The sequence below is a fragment of the Tamandua tetradactyla genome, chromosome 9 (assembly GCF_023851605.1).
Source record: "Tamandua tetradactyla isolate mTamTet1 chromosome 9, mTamTet1.pri, whole genome shotgun sequence".
Lineage (NCBI taxonomy): Eukaryota > Metazoa > Chordata > Mammalia > Pilosa > Myrmecophagidae > Tamandua > Tamandua tetradactyla.
The window spans coordinates 68438598-68461067 of record NC_135335.1 but is presented as its reverse complement, the minus strand read 5'-3'; the positions used below and the strand labels follow the sequence as shown (position 1 = coordinate 68461067).

Sequence of the window (22470 nt, the reverse complement as noted above, 5' to 3'; positions counted from 1 at the left end):
AATTATCTTGAAAGTTAAGATTTGCTACTTATTAAATGTTAAAGACTTTTATTTGGAGAATTCAATCAAAAGATATACTATATATATAGTTCATATATAAAACGTATATTTATATTACAAAATGTATATTGGTGTTTTCCTTCATCGGCATTAATAATCTCATACTAAAGACAGTGTGCATTTTCTTGTTTTCAAGTTACATATATGTGGACAAAAGTTCACGCTGAATAGGAACTTTATTTTTATCATTAAATAATATATTGGTAAAATGTAATTTTATTTAAAATTAAAAATGAGTTCAGAAGTTAATTTCTAACTTACTGCACTTTTAAGTTGTATTACTGTGAAACAATAACAAATTAAGTAACGTTTCTTCACCAACATGCAGTTTTGGTACTATCACTTCCACTTTAAATTGTGATAGGTGACATTAAAAAAAATTAGAATACAATAAATGGATTGCTTCATTTCAAATGCTTAACTGAATACCCATAGCAAATTAACTACAGCCCTCATGTCTGAATATTTATGAATATAGGCTGACATTAGCACTCTGTACATATTAGGCTACTTATTTTGTAATATAAAAGTGTAACCTAATCCCCCAAAATAAAATCCTTAGTCTATCGTGGTACATCTGTTCTGCTTCATGATCTTCATCCTATCTCTTGAGGTTCTAGGCTTTATTTGTTGAAAGGAGATTTGCCAGTCTAATTCCTAGGCTTAATTCTAATTGCAAGGTGCAGTTGTAAATCTTACATATTTTAGTAGGGGAAGACATCCCTAATAACTATGCAGGCACTTCTACTTCTGTTTGTAGATTTCTAGTTCACAATTAATGTGCCTCTTATTTGAAAGGCTTCAGAATTTTGATGAAGATTTGCAGTCAAGAGTATCTACTAATCATATTTGTCTCTACATTCTCTTCTTTAGAGATGAATTTCCACTTTTGTAGGCAATTTTATTCTTAAAAAAATGAATGAGAGCAAGTCACACATTCTTTTTAAAACAACAAAAGCATTTCATTTACGATGATCATTTTCAATCATATTAAACAAAAGAGTTTGTTAAGAGGTGTTTTCACCTTGTTGCAGTGTTTTGAAGATTTTGACTGTTCTTGGGTTCATTACTCTTTTATATATTTTTTGTAATACTCAATTTCAGTTATGAAATAATATGAAGGTCATATTATTTATAAATTGCTTTATGAGTTTTGCAAAGCACTTAAGAGGCAACATCGGAAAATGCTCTTTTTTCTTATTGCTATTTGCGTTTGTTAAATGGGTATATAATATTAAATTTATATTTTCCATTGCATTGAGGTCAAGATAACAGATGTTTTCAAAGTTGAATATTGTAGCTGATAAAATGTGTCCTTTAGTGCCCTTTCAAACTTTGCAGGCTCTGAGTGGTAAAATGTAGTTATGTAGTCAGATGCATGTTGGAAACCATGGGAAGGGTTTTTTTTTTTTTTAATGATTATTTTGCATTTTTTTGATATTCCCAAATTTGTAGAAGCCAACATTCCATGTTTTATTTTTGCCCTTCAAACAAAAACTCACATCTGGTGTTGTAATATGCTTAATTTCTCTACAGAATGTTGACATTTTAAATTCTGCTTTGATCCACAAGATGTTAAGATACCATTTAGTGATTTCTTTTATTTCTAGACAAGATAGCACATACATAATCCGTCCTGAAAATATAGTTGCAAATCAAGTCTCACACATTCTCTGGTGGATATGGGGATGGCTGTTCTCTGTTGACTCATTTATCTATGTTAGTAAATAAATAAGACAGTACATTTTCTTATTCCACTACAGCCCTCTTTTCTCTTGCCAGTCAAACCAAACCCCAGTTTCTTCACTTGCTAACACTTACATACATTCTGTTAGAAAACATTAGCCTTTACATGGCAGTGGAGACTCAAAGCTTGCCAAGTGATAAGTTAAACAGTCTGAGCCATTATGACTCTAAAATGGAAAAATATAAATTTAAAGAGTAATAATTTGTCTTTAGTGATTCTTTTGCTGTAGATAGAAAAAAAATGCTATGATTATCTCCTGATTATTTTAAATTCTGTTGATACTTTTTTAGTCGTTTATAATTTTTCTTTATGAGTTTGCAGGCCCATATCTCCTCTATCCCTCTTATATACCTACTCACATTGACAACCAAAAAAAAGTTGACTCATATTCCCTAAGCAAAAAAAAAAAAAAGGTAGTAGTGGAAAAACAATTAAAAATAGTGCTAATTTTATTGTCTCCTGTCATTTGGTTTACTTTCCTTTTGTGAAAATGTAGGAGCCAATATTTCCTTTCCTTTCTTTCCCTTCCTTCCTTCCTTCCTGCTTCTTCTTTGTGCATGTGTGTATAATTTAATTTTTTCCTTGATTAGGACTCCCTAATGCCAGTAGAGGTGTCATCTTCTCTATCTTTTTCTTAAGGCCAGGAAAACTTTGAACAATTAAAATACATAGGATTAAGTATTGACTTTTGAAATCTTTCTAAGTTTATATACAATTTCTGTCAATAACTTCTTCAGGGTTTATAAATTTAGTGACTCCAAGCAAAAGTTCTTCTGCTTCCATTTCTTTCATTTCTTATTAAAAAATAGTACTGTTTGCTAAAGGCATGTAATAAATAATGGATAAGGCTTTTCTCTTGGAGTTTATATTTCTATTTTTTTCTAAACTTATTTCTACTTCTATAATTATTAGGTTATATTGTCATATGATTATGTATTGATTTGTATTTTGCTTTGGATTTCTATTTCAAAATATTCTCCTTTTCTTCTTTATTACCCTTTCCACCTGTTTGGGTTTGCTAAAGCTGCAGGAATACAATATACCAGAAATAGATTGGCTTTTAACAATGAGGATTTAAGTTACAAGTTATAATTCTAAGGCCAAGGAAATGTCCAAATTCAGGCATCAACAAGATAACAACATCATTGAAGTAGGCCGATAGCATCCAGGGTTCCTCTGTCACTTGGGAGGGCACATGATGGCATCTGCTCGTCCATTATTCCCAGTTAGTGTTGCTTTTAGGTTCCGAGTGTCCTTGCTTGCTTCTCCAGGGACACCTCTCTTAGCTCTCTGTGTCCTGCAGGCTTCTTTTAGCATCTTCAAGGTGTTTCTCTTTATGCAGTCTTCCCTTGGTTTCTTCTCTCTGCTCGCTTTATCTGTCTCTGTGTTTACTGTCTTTATTCTCTTCATAGAGGACTCCAATGAAAGGATTAAGACCCATCTTGAATTGGGTGGGTCACGTCTTCATGGAAACATCCTAATAAGAAGGTCCCACCCACAATGGGGCTGCACCCTGAAGGATTGAAAGAACATGGCTTTTCTGGGATAAAAACCAGTGCACCTAAATTAACGCTCCTGTGCAAATCCATATAAAGTATTCTTCATATACATTCATATTACCTTTTAAAATCTCCAATATGCAGAGTCTTGTACATGGAAATATAGTTATTATCAAAGAAAAACTGAGCAGATTCAAATGTGGTTTCAAAATACTGAGAGTGGTTAGGCTTTTCTTGGCATGGAAACTTTTTTTGGTTTTTGTTTTTTTTTTACTGCAAGTGGGAGAACAGGGTTCAAAAGGAAATGGCAAAAGAAACTTAGAATAACAACTCTGTAATGATAAAGAATGAATATTAATAGATTGGTTACTAATTTCCTTTGAGGGCATAGTTTAAGTTTCTTTATGGCTTGGTAGAGTCAATTAAGATGGCTATAACAATTTTACGAATCTGAAGGCAGTAATCTTGCACAGTGTATGGCTGTATTTATCCAGTATTTCAAGATTATGTAGAATGAGTGTGAAAGATAGTCAAAGGGATGACACTCCAAGGAGCAAATCAGAACATACTGACTTATTGGATCACATGCTTTTGTCTTAGCAGAAAGATGGGTGAAGCCAGGAAAATGTTTACAAATTTAAATGAACTAAATGAATGAGCAGAATATGAAGTGTGGTGATTGAGATTAGAGCAACTATAGGATTAACATGAGAGAGAATAAATCTTCATGGGAGAGCATAAGGAAATCATGCTGCTGAAGTAGTACAAAATATATTAGTTTGTTTTAGTTTTAAATTTGGTTTTAAATTCATGTCAATAAGGAAAATAACAGAAGCCAAGTTCCTACTGAGTGTATTTCAAATCATTATTTAATGAGTACCTATTACTAGAAAGGAGCTTTGCAGGAAAACAAAACAACATTCTTTTGTGTGTGGGCTCTGATAGTAGCTATATTATGAATGGATCTTATTGCCACTGGAGGACTAAAAGATAAAACTGAAACCAATAGATTCTATGTCCTGGCTTCCTCCTAAGACATAATAATTCATAAAAGCAAGGTTAGTTCAATTAAAGATCCACATCTCAGCATCTCAAACACTCCTTCATTTGGCAATTTATGTGAATGGTCTGTTAGGCTATTCTTAAGACTTCAAAGCAAAGCATGTCTCTGTGTATGCATGATCCAAATAGAAATCTGCTGAAATGGCAGGGCATATGTGAGTATCTAATAGTCTAAAAGTTACAAAGAACATATGGTTTAATAGCTTCTAAGGCATAAGGTAACTTTGGATTCAATATAAGACTTTCTTTTGCCCCCGGGTATATTTTAAAAGCATGCCTTATTTTAACTTAAATTCAATTGCCATTTACTAAAGAATACTGAGATTAGAACCCACTCAGTAAGTTGCCTCAAAACATTCAACAAATAAATAATTGGACAAATGGAAATTATATCTGAACTCCAGGCCATCTACAATTTTTCCTCGAGGTGGTAAAATAAAGAGAACAAGATGAGATGTTATATTTTATTTAAATATAGAGGTTTGAAAGACTAGAATAATAGAAAAATAGAAATGTAGAAGTGTGAAAGAATAGAAGTTAGAAGCAGTATATAACAAGTATTTTACTGTCTTTTTCGGTCGCCTTCTGTCCCTGTAAAAATAAAGAATCTAGAAATGTACCTACTCAAAAATTATCTATCTATCTATCTATCTATCTATCTATCTATCTATCTATCTATCTATCCACTTTTTTTTGTATGCTGCATGGCATGGGTCACATTTCATTCTTTTTCCATATGAATACCCTGTTATTGAAGCACTGTTTGTTGACTATTTTTGTTTGTTTGGTTTCTATTAGTTTGTTTTGCTTGTTTATTTGTTTTTGGAAAGTGCATGGAATCGAACCCAGGTCTCCCACAATGGCAGGCAAGAATTCTGCCACTGAGCCACCATTGCACATCTCTATATATAGTTTTTATATGAAAGCTCTCTCCCCAAATTATCAAGTAATTGTAAAACCTCAATGATTCTTATAGGTACAAAAATGAAACAGTTATTAATAATATTTGCATTATGATTACTTTTGCTTTTTAAAGGACTCTAAATTTCAACTCTTTCACATTACCACACTGATATTTTAATGTATCTTCCTCAGTTAGATATTACATATCTGCACGGCAACCACCTTTCTTCTCTACATACTCCCATATCCTTTACTGAAGAAGAAATGGAATCTTGAAATAATAAAATACGTTCCAATCTTTTCATTAAACTGAGGACCAGGTGCTGGGAATTTCAGGAATATTTATATTAATTAGTAAGAGAGTTTTCCAATTTTTCCTGGACATTTTCAGAGACCCTTAGGCCACATAAATCCATATCTGATATGCACAATTCTCTGTTGTTTCAAGGATCCCTCATATGACATACTTTTCTAACCCTTTGTCCCTCCCAATTTAGGTCTTCTAAACACAATCCGTTGAGTTAACATGTCTCTTTTAAAATAGTACACTCAGGAATCTGCCTCGGACTGTAGGTGTGATCTCAACTGAGAGATGCTTAGAAATCTCACAACTTCGGTGAATGCTGTTATTCAAGAACTCTCCTTTCTGATCCATTTCAAAGTTTATCATCTAACATGTGCTTTTATTTCATGTCTTCTGATTAGTCCAAGATCTTTGTTCTAGCTATTGAAAATTCCCTTGAATTCTAATCCAATATGTTAGCTATATTAGCTTGACTTTCAACTGTTCTATAAACTCTGTCTTGATCCAGGTCATTGTAAATTAGAATTGCTAGCCAAACTTAGGGACACATTATTACATGGCCCTTTACTTTACATTGATAATTCATACTCACTATTCACAGATACTCCACCTGCAATGATTTCTCTTTGTCAGTTCACATTCATTTTATCAACCACTTGGATGTCATGTGAGGCTTTGTACATTGCCTTTCTTATCTTTAGAAATATTCTACTTAAAGAAAACATTGTTCTTCTTGTTGCCTAATTTTGCAAGTTCAGCAAGAATTATGCTCTGTTTTGTTATATACTTGCATGTGTGAGAATGAATGGGGGTGAGGGGCTTCTTACTCCTTAACATTTAATTCAAAGTTTTATTGTTCAAATTCACTGAATCTTCTTCCAAGTACATTTTTTGCAATTCTTGTGAGGTACATAATATCCCTCGTTAAGAGTTCATTATACTGCTGCTTTAAGCCTTTCTAGTTGGGCAGCTTTTTACTTCCTAAACCCTCTTTTCTTCTCAGAAGTCAAACCACTGAATGTTGAACGGAAGAAAAGGATATTTTTAAGTCTCCATGTCTGAGTGTTTTGTATTTAAGAACTTGAAATGCACTAGAAACATATTCTCGCTTCCTATTTTTTTATTATGTGTCTGATTCCATTTCCAGCAATTATTCTCAGAGAGAATATGCATCCAGTTTAGCAATGTAAATTATACATGAGGCCAGAACCAGAGAAGAGAGTCCTCATCTACCACTGCATCTTACTCTTTCATTCCACCCTTTATTATTTTTTTTTTACTGAGATTCAGTGCCTTACATCTTTTCGTCAGAGGGCCAGCAATGGGATTTTCAAAGCTGCATTGTTTCTATGAATAGTTTGTTCATACTTTTTTCCTTGGACTAAAATGTGGCAAATAGGCAAGTTTATGTTAAGCATGATCCAACCTCCAACAGCTGATAGATCTACTTCTCCAAAGATTGAGTTTCCAGGGAGGTTCCCCAAGATTTAGGCAGTACACCTAATCCCTGCCAGCACCACTGTCTGAACGGGGTCTAATCACACACTCTTCATGATGATTCTTGCATATTTTACCGGTGGAGTAGGGAAAGTTCCTAGATTTCTGATTTTCATGTAAAATTTTGCCTAACACAGTAAAGCAATCACTGTCCTTGAGTTAAAAATGTCACTTTTCCATTTTTTTCTTTCTCTATTCTGAAACTTGCTCCAGGATCCATAGTTGATACATTTTTGCATCTTTCTATTTAACTAGGCTAGAAAATCTTTTAAAATTGCTTATAGGATTGTTTATTTCTGTTCTACCTAGCAGACCTTTAGTAATCTCTCCATGTAGACAGATCATGACCATATTACATTAACTATGCCCATATGTATACTCCTGTGGTTTGTCATTTATTAATCGAATGTTTGAAAAAACAATCATTCTATTGCATTGTTAGCAAAATAGAGTCAAGAAAATATAGCTGTAGGGTATCAGATTACGGCTGTCATAAGTTTACCTATATATAGCAGAATCCCAGTTTTCAGAATAAGAGGAATTGAATTGATAAGTGTAAAAGAATCCCAAAATAAAATTGTCTTTGAGTGGAAAGTAATTAACTGATAGGTTAATTGAGTTCTCTAGGAAACAGACTCTGAAATGAAGTTTAGCATGCAGGATATTTAGTAGAACTTTCTCTTGGGGACAATGCTTATGGAAGGTAGCGAAGGAATGGCTGGGCAGAGAAGGAAATGGAACTCCTGCTATGTAGTTTTCTCTTTTTATTTATTTTTTCTTTTTTTTAACATGGGCACGTACTAGGAATCAAACCTGGGTCTCCGACATGGTAGGCGAGAACTCTGCCACTGTGCCACCATTGCTATGTAGTTTTAATGCCACCTCTGCTAAGCTCATGGGAAAGTCCAGATATAAATTACCCTTTCAGATTTACTAAGGTTGAGCAGAAATGACCAGACCTTGTTCCCCTGGCAGCAAGGAGCCATTAATTACATGCTGGGGTAACAAGTTGCTTCTTAAAGAGAATCTGAGCAGCACATCAAAGTGTATAACAAATGGATCTTTAAGCTAACAGACTTGCTGGGATGATAATAGCCATCCTGAAATAATCCTGTACTATGTACTCCTGTTGATGCCAGTACATGTTGGAGGTGAATTGTGATAGGGATGTGAACAGTGTGCAATTGTGGTTTTAAGGGTGTGATGGGAATAAATCCTGGTCATTCACTAGCTTTGTGACTTTACCTTCTGACCTTCAGGTTATTTATCTTTATATCATTATGCATAATATCAATAATTTCCCTTATCAAGTAAAGGAAATTAATGCCCTCTTTGTTTTGAGCAAAAATACATCATGTAAGTATTTGATATGGTAAATTTCATTTAAAAAGCACAGAGAAAAATAAGTATTTTATTTATCTTTGATTTTCCTTGGTGTGTTCACAATAACAAGGTTGCTTCACATCACAGCTTGGTCTAAAGAAGCTTATCAATTGATCTGTTGTCTCCATACTAGGTGATTCTTAAATTTTATAGCATTAACATCACCTGAATGGTGTGCTAATATGCAGATATCTTCTGTTATCTTTTGTGTTTGGAGACACCAGATGTGAGGTAGGACCTAGTGCCTCACCCTAAACTTTAGGATAATTACTTTAAAGCCATCCTTAGCCTTTGAAATCTGTTGGCTCCATGTCCATGGCTGAAATGTTTGTTGCTTCCTCCCTTTAGTTTGAGCTAAATTAACTTTTTTGCAAATTGGTTTCTCTTTCATACTTGTCCCTTCATGTTCCCTCTTCCATTTCATAAGCTGAAAAAAGATCAGCAGGAAAAATCCTCACACGTGTCCCTTTTATCCATTAAAGGAAATGTGACTCTTTACTGGTGGCTTTACTAAGTACGTTTTGTTTTGCTTATGTCTGTCATAGATAACACAGCCAGCATTCTGACAAGGCGGAGGAGATTTAGTCGAACTATTCAGGATGTGTATTATCTCCCCATTATGATCTCTGATGGTGGAATCCCCTCTCTCAGCAGCAGCTGCACCCTCACCATCAGGGTTTGTGCATGCGAGAGAGATGGGCGCGTGCGGACCTGCCATGCAGAAGCCTTCCTGTCCTCGGCTGGCTTGAGTACAGGAGCCTTAATCGCTATTCTTCTCTGTGTTGTCATTCTCCTTGGTAAGTCTTTTCAAATGCTAATATTTTACTGAAAGCAATTCTGAAGGGGACCCTACATGAGGGTGAGGGAGAGGGAAAAGCAGCGGACTCACGTGGACCTAAATTAAGAATTAGGAATGCACACTTGAATGACAAAAATTGGCTTTTGGAGTTCCTTTTAATTAACTTTTTTCACGATTTAGTTAATCTAGAAACAATTGGATTCAAATATGAAAAAATCTGGAATCATCAAAAAAAGACTGAAATCGGAGGAAATGCTTTTTCAAAAGTTTGTATTACAATATTCTAAATTCTATCTTAAAAGGACTTTTACGATTTTTTTCCCCAAGGACACAGATGATATCATTCTAAAAGGCATCTGAAAATCAGATTAAAAAGTTGATGTCTTGTGGAAATTTCTATTTTAAAATTAATCCAAAATGTTTAATTGTTACTGCTAGCTAAAATTTTACATCCTAACTAAACAATTTTCCCTGAAGATATTGTTCATTAAATTAGATTCTATTCATTAAAGTCAATAAGATTTTTTTATTTGAGATTTGAATTGCGTTTCATTTTATTAAAAATACTACAATAACACTTTCTCCAGTTTCTCATTATTTGTGGCAATAGTGTAAAACTGATCACTACCACATTTGAAGCTGGGGTTTTCATAAACTCATTGGCCTTGCTATTGATCAACAAGGTAGTAAATCCAGATTTTTATAACAATAAAAGTACTTTAAAAATTGTTCTGCTTTTAATGGTCATGGTTTAAAGTGTGTGAATGTTTATTGCTTCCTGTGTTCCTCTCCCTTCTACCTTCTTCTTTGCAGCCGCACTTTTTTCTCCTTTCTTGATACTGTACATAAATGAAAGGACAGTACATTCTCATAGATGGGGAATTTGTACAAGTGATATATCTTGCGTTGTTCTTTGGGTAGAGACATATCACCCATGTAGAAGCAGTAGAGCGCAAGGTAGTTTGAGGCTGAGAGGAAAGATGGATTGGTAGGTAGGATTGATAAAGCTTGTGGCCTTATTGGACATGTAAAGGTGGAGAGATTCAATATAGGGGTGTAAAGAAATATTTTAAGCAAGAAGAGCCCATCATAAAATTTGCATTTTGAAAAAACGTGACTGTGAACTTAATGGAGAACAGACTGCATAGTGGCAAGACAGCCCATAGGCAACCCAATTTGGAAGATAATGTTCTTGTCTTGCTCAGACATGGCCTAGCTAGGACTAGCCTACTTAGATTGCAGGTGAATAAATGTGGATAATATCAAGAGAAGCTAGATGAAGTCAAATGTCATCTATGAGATATTAAATAGATAGGTAGGTGAGTTGCATATCAAAGAAGACATTTTGTCTCTTGCTGAATGTGTGCTCCAATCTTCTGAGCCATTGGACACTGGGAGAGACCGTATAGAGACAGAAGAATGAGGGTTGAGCTGTGAGAAGCCCCAAGTTGGTAAATAAGTTAAAGCAAGATCAGACAGCAGAGTAAAGTGAAGGAGAAGTCAGGGAAGAAAGAAAATTGAGAAAGTATAATGTCATAAAAGTCAAGGGGAAATATATATATCAAAGAGGACAGTATTCATCAATGTCAAAAGCACTGAAAATTATCAGTTGCACTTAGTAACATGGAGATTTGGTTCACCTTAACAAGGACTGAATCAGCATAGTAGAGTTGTTTACAAATGAAACATAGTAGAGAATAAAGTGAGAAAAACAAGGCTCTTATATTGCTTATTATCTTTTGTTTGTTTATTGTTCAGAACTGCTATTTTCTTTTATATTGATATTCTCCATTTTTTCTTTCAAAATTAAAACAAAACATCCCTAAATCCTCTAGGGTCCCTAACTGAAGTCAGAGGAAAAAAAAAAAAAGAAAACTCAGTGTATTTAATATAGGTTTTTTTCCATAGCCGTTATTCTGAAAAATAGCTTAGTGCATGGAGGCTTGTTTTCTTTGGCTTTGTTTTTCATTTGTCATCATAAAATTATTTTTTTCATTAAGAGAAAAAGTCAAAAGGTAACTTAACACAAAAAAAGGTGCATTTTGATGTGGATTATGCCAAACAACATTTTATTTTTACATAAAAGCAATGCTTCTTTTTAATTAATTTTATGGAGGTGTTTCTCCTTTGGGGTAAATAACAGAAAATTCAAAATTTTTTTGCTATCCCTCAGGACAAATGAAAGAAAGGTGCTATTGTACATGCTTTGTTTTACTCTTTCTTTTTTTAATGTAACTCAAATGTGCCTTTACAGTTTTCACCAAAGGTTGTAGAATCATATCTTAAACTTGTATTTAAACAAGTATTAGTTATAATGTAATTTGCATTTTCCATGGCATTATAAAGGTTTTTCTTATTCAGAAATTGTTTAGCCACAAAACTTGAGATATATGCACTTTTAACTTCAAAATAATGTTGAAGCCAATGCATCATCTGATCATTTTCAGAGAAACTATCAGCAACATCAGAGGTGACACATTTTGTTTTTTAGATCACATAATGGTTCTGAAATGACATGCAACCATAATAACTAAACAAATTGTGAAATTACTATTTTAATATTGATTGTTTTAACTATCAGTTTTTGTGAAGATGGTTGTCGTCCCATAGCCCAGTCCTAGTTTTGCCACTCATTAACTAGGTGAACTCAAGTGATGCATTCGGTCTCTCATCATAATTTCGTAATTGTGAAAATGGAGAATGGAGTTTCAGCCACAAGAGTCTTAGAGTCACCTGTTATTTTTATCAATATTTTATTATAGTTGCATATGATACAATATTTTACAATAATGACAGCTTTATTCTAGGTATATGTATATAGATGATCTGAAAATGGCACTTGAAATTCAGACCCTAAACTGTAAATGAGAGATTTACATGTTGTGAGTGGGATCACTTTCAGTCTGGATCATTTTTTTTTCAGTTCCATTTTATTTGATGGACTGAGAAGAATTTAGAATGGATCTTCATAATGTAATCAGAGTTTGCTGCTAGTGTTGGGGGGCAGCTGGAATCTTCTCTTCCTCCTAGAGGACATTTCTTTCCCAACCTCATTTCATCTTTACCAGAGAGACAAGAGCAGTTAGCAGGGCAACCCTAATCACACAAGACACAAGAAGCCTTTCAGCCTGAAGCTGACTCAGACCTCTGCCAGCTAGTCTCTCAGTCTCCCCGTCATACATAGACATATAACCTAGGTGAGTCTACCACCTGGATTACTCCTTACTCTTGGATGCAAACTTCCTGGGGAGTAGGTCAGATTTGATGTGAACAAATTGATGGATGAAGACAGGAAGTTAGAGTGAATGAGGAGATAACAGCCAACCTGTTTGTCATCTGAACTATACAAATAACTTTATATGCTTTCCTCGGTTTGAAAAACTAAGGTTTCAATGAGAGGTGCCAAGGCCGGTGGTAGCCAAGAACATCAAAATAATCTCCCCAACTTTGGTCACCTTAACTCCATTAATATTAGTCCCATCATGCAAAGGCATGAAAAAGAACCAGGTGATATGTGGAAAAAATAATTCTTCTGTGAATGTTATTTTAGAGTAGTAAGTTGGAGTCAATATAAAATGTCTTCAAGTGTAAGCAGTATGACAAAACTAAAGAGTTTTATTCCAAGCACTGGGGTTATATGTAATATAAAGGAATAGCTAAATTAAATGATAAAAACAAATACAAGAATGAATTTTAATTTCCTTTTGATTAAAATAAATGAGTTAAACTAGACAAATTTATTTTCATTTTCTTAAATAAAAAGGTGGTATAACATCTGTTTAAAATTCTGACCAAACTAGAGGACGAGGAAAAAAAAAAGAAATATAGTAACCAGCAATAAAATATTCATTGGAATAAAGACATCAAAAACACAGGAGTTTCTTAAGTAAGTTTCAATCAAGATTACACAAACCCAAATCTGTTTCAAAATATACTAGATTATATCTTTGCGCAAATAAGTCTAAGAGCTGAATCTCATTTCTTTCTCAGCCCCTTAGTTCTATCATGTTACATTTTCTCTAGATGAGCCACCATAAGAGGTATCTTTGGAGTGTAGTATGGTATGTAAGAGAGGGAGGAGAAGTCATTTGACAGCCAGAATTTAAATGAAAATTTCATTCTCTAGTCTACATGTATAACTATTATATTCATGCATTCTTTTAAAAATATACTTTGGCCTTGGGGTAGCATAGAATATTTAGATTGGTTTTCAAATGTTCAAAAATATTCTTTAGCAAAATGAAAACAATTAGGTGTTGGTATTGTTAATAAACACAAATTGCTTTAAAAATATATATTAAAAAAAATATTTTCCTTGGGAGGCTATCACTGTTTGGGGGGATTCACTTGACACATTACCATATTAACATTTTCGCAGACACCATTCTTTTGTTACTCTACACAAGAATTGTTTATAGAGTGTCTTCTGGGTGTAATCTGCCCCAGAAACACGTATGGAATGAATATGAACGAAAAGCAGATCATCGGGGCGCCTTATCAGCCATGTTTCAATATTCTGCTCTGAATTGAAAGGAATTTGACTTTAATTAAAGAGACCATATGCTCAGGTTTGCCCTGATATTTTGATGAAATTATAAACCACACTCTTTCACCTTTAAAAGAGTAATTATTTTTTAACCCTTATATGAAACAAGTATATCACAATTCTACAAATCATTGGTTATATGAAATAACTGGCTATGCCTGGGAAAGAATTAAGTAGGTAGTCCCTTAAAATTCAAAACCTCACTAGTACCTACACCCCTGAATCAAAATATATAAGAATACATTCTTAAATTGGGGGGATAATAATAACACACACACTATTATTCTCTATATGTATTTGGCAAATATGCTGCATTTACAAGGATTGAAACATTGCACGTATATTGATGAGGATGCAAATTATCTCCAAACCTCTGAAATAGTATTGATCACGTTCTGCCTGTTTTGCCTGCACATAAATTCTCTTGACATTAACCACCAGCCACTTCAACATAATGCAAAGCAACTTGATTTATTGATGAAGGTAAGAAACTTTACTCTAATAAATTAAGCAGCCTGTAGAATTAGGTATTTTAATCTAGAACAACCTCCTCATTTAATCATAGGGTAAGCAGAATAATATAGTGGATGATAAATCTACACCTCTGAATAGAATAGAGTGAATTACTTGAGAATGCTGCTTGGGGCTCTTCATCTGTAAACTAGATTTAACCTAAATAAGCAGGGAGGTGTTAAATATATATTACAGCATTTAGCCAAAGACTTAGTTTTATTTTTTTTCAAAAATAAAGTGCTATGTTAAGAAAGTCTTTAAACTATAAGTAACACACACAGGAAAGTCTTTCATTCTGTACCGTGGTCCTTGTGGAGTAGGTCACATTTCGCCTCAGCAATTCCTTCTTATTCTATGTCCATTCCATTCCAAGCCCCTTAACTGGGTTTCCTGTGGTCTGCTCTATTCTCCCCATTGCATTTCCATTATCTTGTCAATATCCTTTTATCCTATACTTTTCTGAATGATTCTCTGGCTTCTTTTAAAAGTACATGCATGTGATTTTAATCCCCACAGGCTCTCAGTTGCTTTTCTTCTGGAAAATTAGATTCTTCAAACTGCACCATAACCACCACTTTCCATTATTCTCTCCGATTATCCTTTCCACTAACTCCAAAATGTACTGCTCTTCCTCTCCATATTTTTCAGTCTTAGACATACATGAACAGTATGACATCTTGCTCAAAAAACGAATCTATATTGTTAAAATATATGTGCAAATGAGTGGTCAAATTCTAAAGGCAAGGAAGGAAACAATAACCGCAAAAGTTAGGAGAGAGGTTACTTTTGTAGAGGCACCAAGTCCATGAGCTGCTTTGAGGGTACCAGGTATGTTCTGTTCCTTTCCAAGAGCAAAGTTAGCATGATATTTGTTTCTTATAAAACCATTTGTTAAACTTTACATGTAATAAGTGCTGCCAGATAAAATACAGAACACCCAGTTAAATGTGAATTTCCGATAATATCCAAATGTGGGAACCATCCACGTCAGTTGTATGAACTTTTCTGATGATTATATTGTGTTCTGGTTCGCTAGATGCCAGAATGCAACACACCAGAGACGGATTGGCTTTTAATAAAAGAGGATTTATTTTCTTGGTTCTTCAGAGGAAAGGCAGCTAACTTTCCACTGAGGTTCTTTCTTACGTGGAAGGCACAGGATGGTCTCTGCTGGTCTTCTCTCCAGACCCCTGGGTTCCAACAACTTTCCCCAGGATGACTTCTTTCTGCATCTCCAAAGGTCTGGGCTGAGCTGCTAGTGCTGAGATGAGAAATGCCGAGCTGCTTAGCAGTGCTATGTTGCAATCTCTCATTTAAGCACCAGCCAATTAAGTCAAATATCACTCATTGCAGCAGGCACGCCTCCTAGCTGACTGCAGATGTAATTGGCAACAGATGAGGTTCACATACTGTTGGCTTATGTCCATAGCAACAAGACTAGGTATGCTCACCTGGCCAAGTTGACAACTGAATCTAACTAACACATATTATAAAAAGTGTTTTCAGTTTTACTAAACTTCATTACTAACATCATAAAGTCTAGAATATTAGCTGAGCAAGACAACAGTCTGTAGGAGTGAAGCAAATTCGTTGGGCTTGAAAACAGTTTATAACACAGTAATTATTTCTATTTAGCAATGATTTAAAAATAATCAATGGAAAAGCTGAAGATATTGAAAAAAATGACCAAAGCAAAATATCCAAGATCTTTGGATACTTTGACCCCAAATCACAACATTAGTAGCAAATGCTACTCTAAGCCACATATGCTCTTGGTTCTTGGTTCCACCATTTTGCGTAATGAAGACGACGTAGCGGAAATGTCTTTGGCTTTAGTAAGAGAAGCCATGGATTAAGTTTCTAGCTCTTCTCCCTGTCCTCTCTATGTTCTTATTATTTGACATTAGTCATTTGGATCATTGTTCTTGAGTCTCGGTTTCATCCTTTGAAAAACACAGTTTAACAGAGATGTGTCATGAGGGTTAAAGAAAGAAATTAAATAATGTACATTTTTTAAACGGATAAATTACTCTGAAAATCAAAGTTGTATACAAATAAATTAACATTCTTTTGCAGCTGGAGAGCTAATTGCAATTATTAATGTATAATAATTTTAAAGAATAATGGAGAAAAGTAATCAGTCATGGAAAATATTGTATTGATTTTCTTTAACACATCAAAAAGTAAAGTGTTAAAGATATATAAGCACCTTCTTAGTTCACAGAAACTGAAAACATCCTGCTTCTGGTGAGTCTGCCTGGAAGGATTAAATAGCCATAGATAAATCCACACACTCCATTATTTCTCCAAAGTTATATATTGTTTTCCCATTGTCTGTTTCCCTCATTTTAAACACTAAATGGTTGTACAAAAATATGAGTCAGGAATACTGAACTCATAAGGGTGGCAAATGAGAATATCACGGTTTTCTAGAAAAGATCAAGGATTCCAAATGTTTGGTAGGAGATTTTTTTTTCTCATTGACACCCTTTGAGGTCTTCAAATATCTTGGGGCAGGAGGGAGAATTCAGAGAGTGCAACAATCAAGGGCGTGTGATGGCGCAAACCCAGCTCTGGAAAGTGGTCGATGACAGACAGGGATGGGGAAATTCCTGACGTCAACTTTGGGAGAATTTCCTTTGCTCTAATTCTTCATCCTCTCCAATTTCTTTTTCCCTCAGCAATCGTGGTACTTTTTATCACCCTGAGGCGCAGCAAAAAAGAGCCCCTGATCATTTCGGAGGAGGACGTGCGGGAGAACGTGGTCACCTATGACGACGAAGGGGGCGGAGAGGAAGACACCGAGGCTTTTGATATCACCGCCTTGCGGAACCCTTCCGCCGCCGAGGAGCTGAAGTACCGGAGAGACGTGAGACCCGATGTGCAGCTCACCCCCAGGCACCAGACGTTGGCCACGCTGGAAAGCATAGATGTTCAGGAATTTCTCAAGCAGAGACTGGCAGAAGCAGATCTGGACCCCAGCGTCCCCCCTTACGACTCTCTTCAGACCTACGCCTATGAGGGCCAGAGATCAGAGGCTGGGTCCATCAGCTCGTTGGACTCAGCGACCCCACAATCAGACCAGGGTTATCACTACCTTGGAGACTGGGGACCCGAGTTTAAGAAGTTAGCGGAACTCTATGGGGAAATAGAATCTGAAAGAACAACTTAGGGGGCTAATACCTGGAGCCATGGAGAGTTTGTTTCACGAGCAAATGGAGATGCAACCTCAGAAATGACAACGCGTGAAAGCAGTGCTAGGAAGACAGCGAAACATGCACAGCTACTGTAGAAACAAGTGCCCTTTTCGTGATTGAAACTGGGTGATTCCATTGGTAGAAAGTCAAATTAAAAAAAAAAATACAGAGAAAATAATGCTATTGTATCTTATGTATATTTTCAATTGCTCAATAAAGTCTGTGGTACTATTTAATTAAGAATATATGAATTAAGCCAAACAATGATATTTTGTTTCAATATTTTGTGATTATTTTGCAAAAACCAAACAAAGTGCAAAAGGCTCATCATCACTGACGTCTATAATTTATAAGAGTGGTACATGGCGAAATGGAACTTGTGGTGTTTATGACCTCTCTTTCCACTTTTCTGAGTGGACCCTTGAGACCTACTCTTTGTTATTGTGGCAGGTCTCATTAGCCTTGTCTCGTGTTTAAATTACTTGAGATGTTTCCAATATATTAGACCACTCTGTCATGGACTTGTATGTACCATTTCCCTTTGCCCTCCCCACTTATTTTCTCCATACAAAATTGATGGAGCATGGGGATTTGCTGCCTGCAGTATAATGTATGCAATTTCTGTGCACTCTCGGTGCACATTTTTGAGGTAACGAGACTACTTTCTCTATCCCACCCTCCCATCTTTATTTTAACTCGAGGATGCCCTTTAATTTTAAATGCACAGAATGAATGGTTCAAGATTATCTGATTTGTTAGGGAAAGACATAATTTTTTTTTAAAGTGCTAAGGTTTTACTTTGTACAAAACATTGGAAAACTCTTTTGTTCCCCTTTTAATTTGAGTATATTCGAATCAGCAATTTTGATCATTCCTCTACCTAGAACTAATTGTCATAACAATTGCTCATTGTTTTATACTTTAGTTGTATTTGCTTATTTATGTCATGGGCAATGAACAGAAATATGTACCTCAATGAATAGAAATGTAGCCCAACAGGACAATCCTCCAGTTTACATAAACTTCGTAGGCTCATGGTTGACTCACCTGTATTCCTTCAAGATGTCCCCATCTCACTGACTGATGGCCCCTTACATGTTTGGGATCTATAGGAAAATATGTAGAAACAGGAAAATAGGTGTTTCACCCTTGTTAGCCTTGGCTACATTCCCAAATCTCTATGAGTCTTGGGTCCAAAACTGCAAAATAGAGACAGAAATGGCTCCCCTGCCTACCTCACAGGGTTGTTGTGAGGGTGAAAGAAGCACCTGTAAAAATGCTTTGCAAACAGTAAAATACTCTAAGGTTTGCAGACACTCTAAATTTCTAATTCTATTGGCTGATAAGCATATATTTACAGACATTTTGCACAAAATATATTATCATTGGAGAATTTCACAAAACCAATAGTGAAACCACTGCGAAGCTAAACATGTAAACTGCAAGTCTGTTTTTAATATTTTTCTAAAAAAGCAAATTTTCTTATAATTTATTGTGTTTTTATTTTTAATTTGTTTTAGATAATATTTTTGCTATCTTTGCTTGTTGGGCTTGAAGTAAGAGTTCCTAGCACACTTGCCTTGTTTTCCAAGTATCCGTATATTTCAGATAAATTGGGATTTTTTAAATCCATGAAGAATAATTTTTCCTTTCCTCTTTAGTTTGTCACAATCGGATGTCCCCAAAAGTTATGACATTTACTTTCTGTTTATATTCATTTGCAAATTTCTGAATTTTGCATCTGTTTGCAACCCCCCTGTGCTATCTTATTACAGTTTTGAGATATGGGAAAGAGGTGAGTTTAATTTGAATAATTCTCAATTTATGTTCTAAGCCTGAGGAATAAAATGTAATTTAAGCTTTTTCAAAATTTTCACTTCCAGATGCTGCTTTATCATTTTTCATGTCATAATGATGAACATTCTGGAGTAAAGCTAATCAAAACAGACATTCAAATGCTTTTGGGAATAACCTCTGCATGGGCATAGTTTGATAATGCTAATGGTCTACATTAACCCTGAAAGAAAATGGACCCAGTATTTTGACTCTCCTACACAGATAAGACCAGAAAGACCAGGTCGTGAAAGTTGACTCAGCTTCTGGATTTACCCTATCAGTGGTTATTTATTATTGTTCTTAAGATTTACCTGCTAAATTTACAAATGAAGGTTTCCAAACTTAACATGTTTGTATGCTTCTCATCATTTACATCAAAATCATTGTCTGCTGCATAGTTCAAAACTATTTTATATTCAAAAAATATTTCCCTTATTTTATGGAACCAAGCACTGCAGATCCTTTATATATATATATATAAAATAAATTCCTTCTAATCCTCTGATACTAAACAAAAAGAGCTTCCAATAGTCTGCAAATATATTTCCCACAGTCATTTAATTTAATATTTTGTTAATGAGAACATTCTAAGTCTTATTTTTATATGAACTCTGGAATTGGGTAATATATGATTATTATAAGTATGGTTTTGTTATCATATTTTTATTCCTCCTACTTTGAACTGAGAACAATGATGACATAGAAATATTTTGCAAATGGATTTAAGGACTTCAGCAGTCAAAACTTGTCTTTAAAAAAAAATTCCAGCTTTTCAGTGTTACAGAATGTTCTCATAGAGTTTAGCAAACCAGGATTACCAAATTTTCTATGATCATTCACTGGACACAAATAACCAGCTATGGAATCAAATGTCACTAATGGGTCTCAGCACATTTTGTAAGCCTTAGTCGGCATTTACAGATCTAAATAAAAGTATAAATTTTAAATCAAATTACTTCTTTCTAATAAAATTTATATGTTCTACAGACAGGCCATGTTCAAACTGATGATTGCTAAATTAGAAAATATATGAATGGATTGATGTTTTTATCTGTGTTTTTATTACTGTAATTTATAAATTTAAATACTCAGTGTAAACACTGAGAATTTGGTAGGTCTTACAGAAATCACTAAAGAATACATGTCGGAAATTTTTCTTATGACAATTTGTACAAACAGATTTGAAGAGGATATTATCATTAAAATTAGGCCCTATATACACTAAATTTATTCTTATAATTTGGTAGAGGAAAAAAAGTATTATGAGAGAAATTGCATTCACTTAAGCATGTACACACATCACATATGTACACAATATTTATAATTTTACTTCCTGAAGAATATTTGGGGAGTGAAAAGAATACTCAAATCAGTAATGTGGATGTTTATAAGATGCAAATATTTGATTTATATTATATGCTGTTACCTAATAGATTCATCTAGAAGATAATGAAATGTTTTCAACTTTATTTTGGATCCAGCCTCCAACTTATATTTAGTTTTGGCAATGACTGACACCAATTAATAGTAACAAACTGAGTGCATAAGATTATTGAAGAATAATAATTAAGTTTGTTGACAATAGACATAGTGTGGTGGTTAAATACTTAATAAAATTTAGACTTAGATACAAATCATCCCACAGCTTAGTCAGAAATCTGAGCAGAAGCAGAAAAATATATTCACTCCACCATTTTCAGCAATGGAGAAGACTTTCAGTAAATATCTGCTCATTGTTCTGTGTGTACTTATAGATATGCACCCCAAAGTTATGATTTTTTACTATATTCAGTTTGGATGAATATATAGGATAAACAAGCAGTGATATTCAAGTAGATTTATTCTTTCAGCAGCCATCAAGAAGCATTAATGATGATGGTGATAGGTAGATTAAATCATGCTTAGATCCAGCAAGCTGAGTCTTCATGTGTTCATTAGTGTGTACACTGTTGATCATCTGTTCAACAAACTGGAAATCTAGAGCTGATTGTTTTCAAATAATGTAGAGCCCCATATTTCAAGCTAAAGTTGTGCTTAATCTTAGGTATGTTAGCATTCAGCTGAATTGTTTGGTTTTTCAATTTCAAAAATAAAATCTCACAACAGTTCTTTGGGGATATGTGACTCAAATTGAAATTTTATCTACTTTAAAAAACATTTGAGGTTAAAGGAAACAAATATTATTTGAAGAGAACAAAACCACGTTTATTTAATTTTTTTCATCTGCAGAAGGTAAATATTTTTTGAAATATAAAAGGATTAGAAATCATAAACAGCCAAAATTAACACACAACCATTTGAAGATATGACTAACCTAGAAACCCAATCACCTATTCAAAGTTTGCAAACACTTCATTTTATAATGAAAATATTGCAATATAACACTTTAGCATGTCAAAAGACATATTCCTACTTTGTGCCCACAAAAGATGCAGTAAGATTTCATTTAAATAAATAAAGAGACCAGACAAAAACAGAACATATTCTCTTTGAAGCACTGATAAAACAAACAAAAACCTTGTAGTCTAGTGAAGGATGGTTACGTCCAGCTACTTTTACTGAATGCCCTGAAATGAAGGAATTTTGTCCTTCAACACTACAGAGACATCAAAACCTATTTTAGTAATGATTTTTAAAACTATTAGGTGAAAATGGATGGGACAAATGGATGTCCAAGGAGTCTTGGAATTATATCCTGCAAGGAAGTATGTGCCATTTATAGATTACAGTGGACTCTTGTGATGATTTAGTCATCGTCCAACAATGCTTCTTTTGGGAATAAGAAAATGGATCACAATAATGTCACCCTAATAATTCCATCAAGGCAATTTTCTTCTGTCAAAAATCTTAGTCTATATCATCTACTTAGATTTTCAAAGTGCCATTTTTCAAATGCCTTAGCTTCAAATAGAAACTCATACATTCAAACATTCATCAATTCAGAAGATGCTGGAAACACCTACTATATGTAAGACACATTTCCAGGCATGAAAGGGATTTTAAAAAATGTCTCAGTGATGGGTGTTATGGTAAAACAAATTTAGAGTCGTATTTGAGAGTTATGATCTGCATTTAAAAAGCTTTGGAAATTCTAAAAAAAGGCAAAAAGCAGCAAGTCTTCTAA

At 34.3% G+C, this 22470-nt stretch overlaps 1 protein-coding gene across 1 annotated transcript in view; it reads left to right on the top strand.

Moving 5' to 3' along the window:
* The window catches only part of CDH18 (cadherin 18), a 518873-nt gene extending 501112 nt beyond the window's left edge, over positions 1 to 17761 (top strand). The window contains exons 11-12 of the mRNA XM_077115122.1: positions 9001 to 9252; positions 16995 to 17761. Coding sequence (XP_076971237.1) covers positions 9001 to 9252; positions 16995 to 17485 — 743 coding nt within the window. The 3' untranslated portion in view covers positions 17486 to 17761. The remainder of the gene's footprint in view (positions 1 to 9000; positions 9253 to 16994) is intronic.
* Positions 17762 to 22470: the final 4709 nt, after the last annotated feature.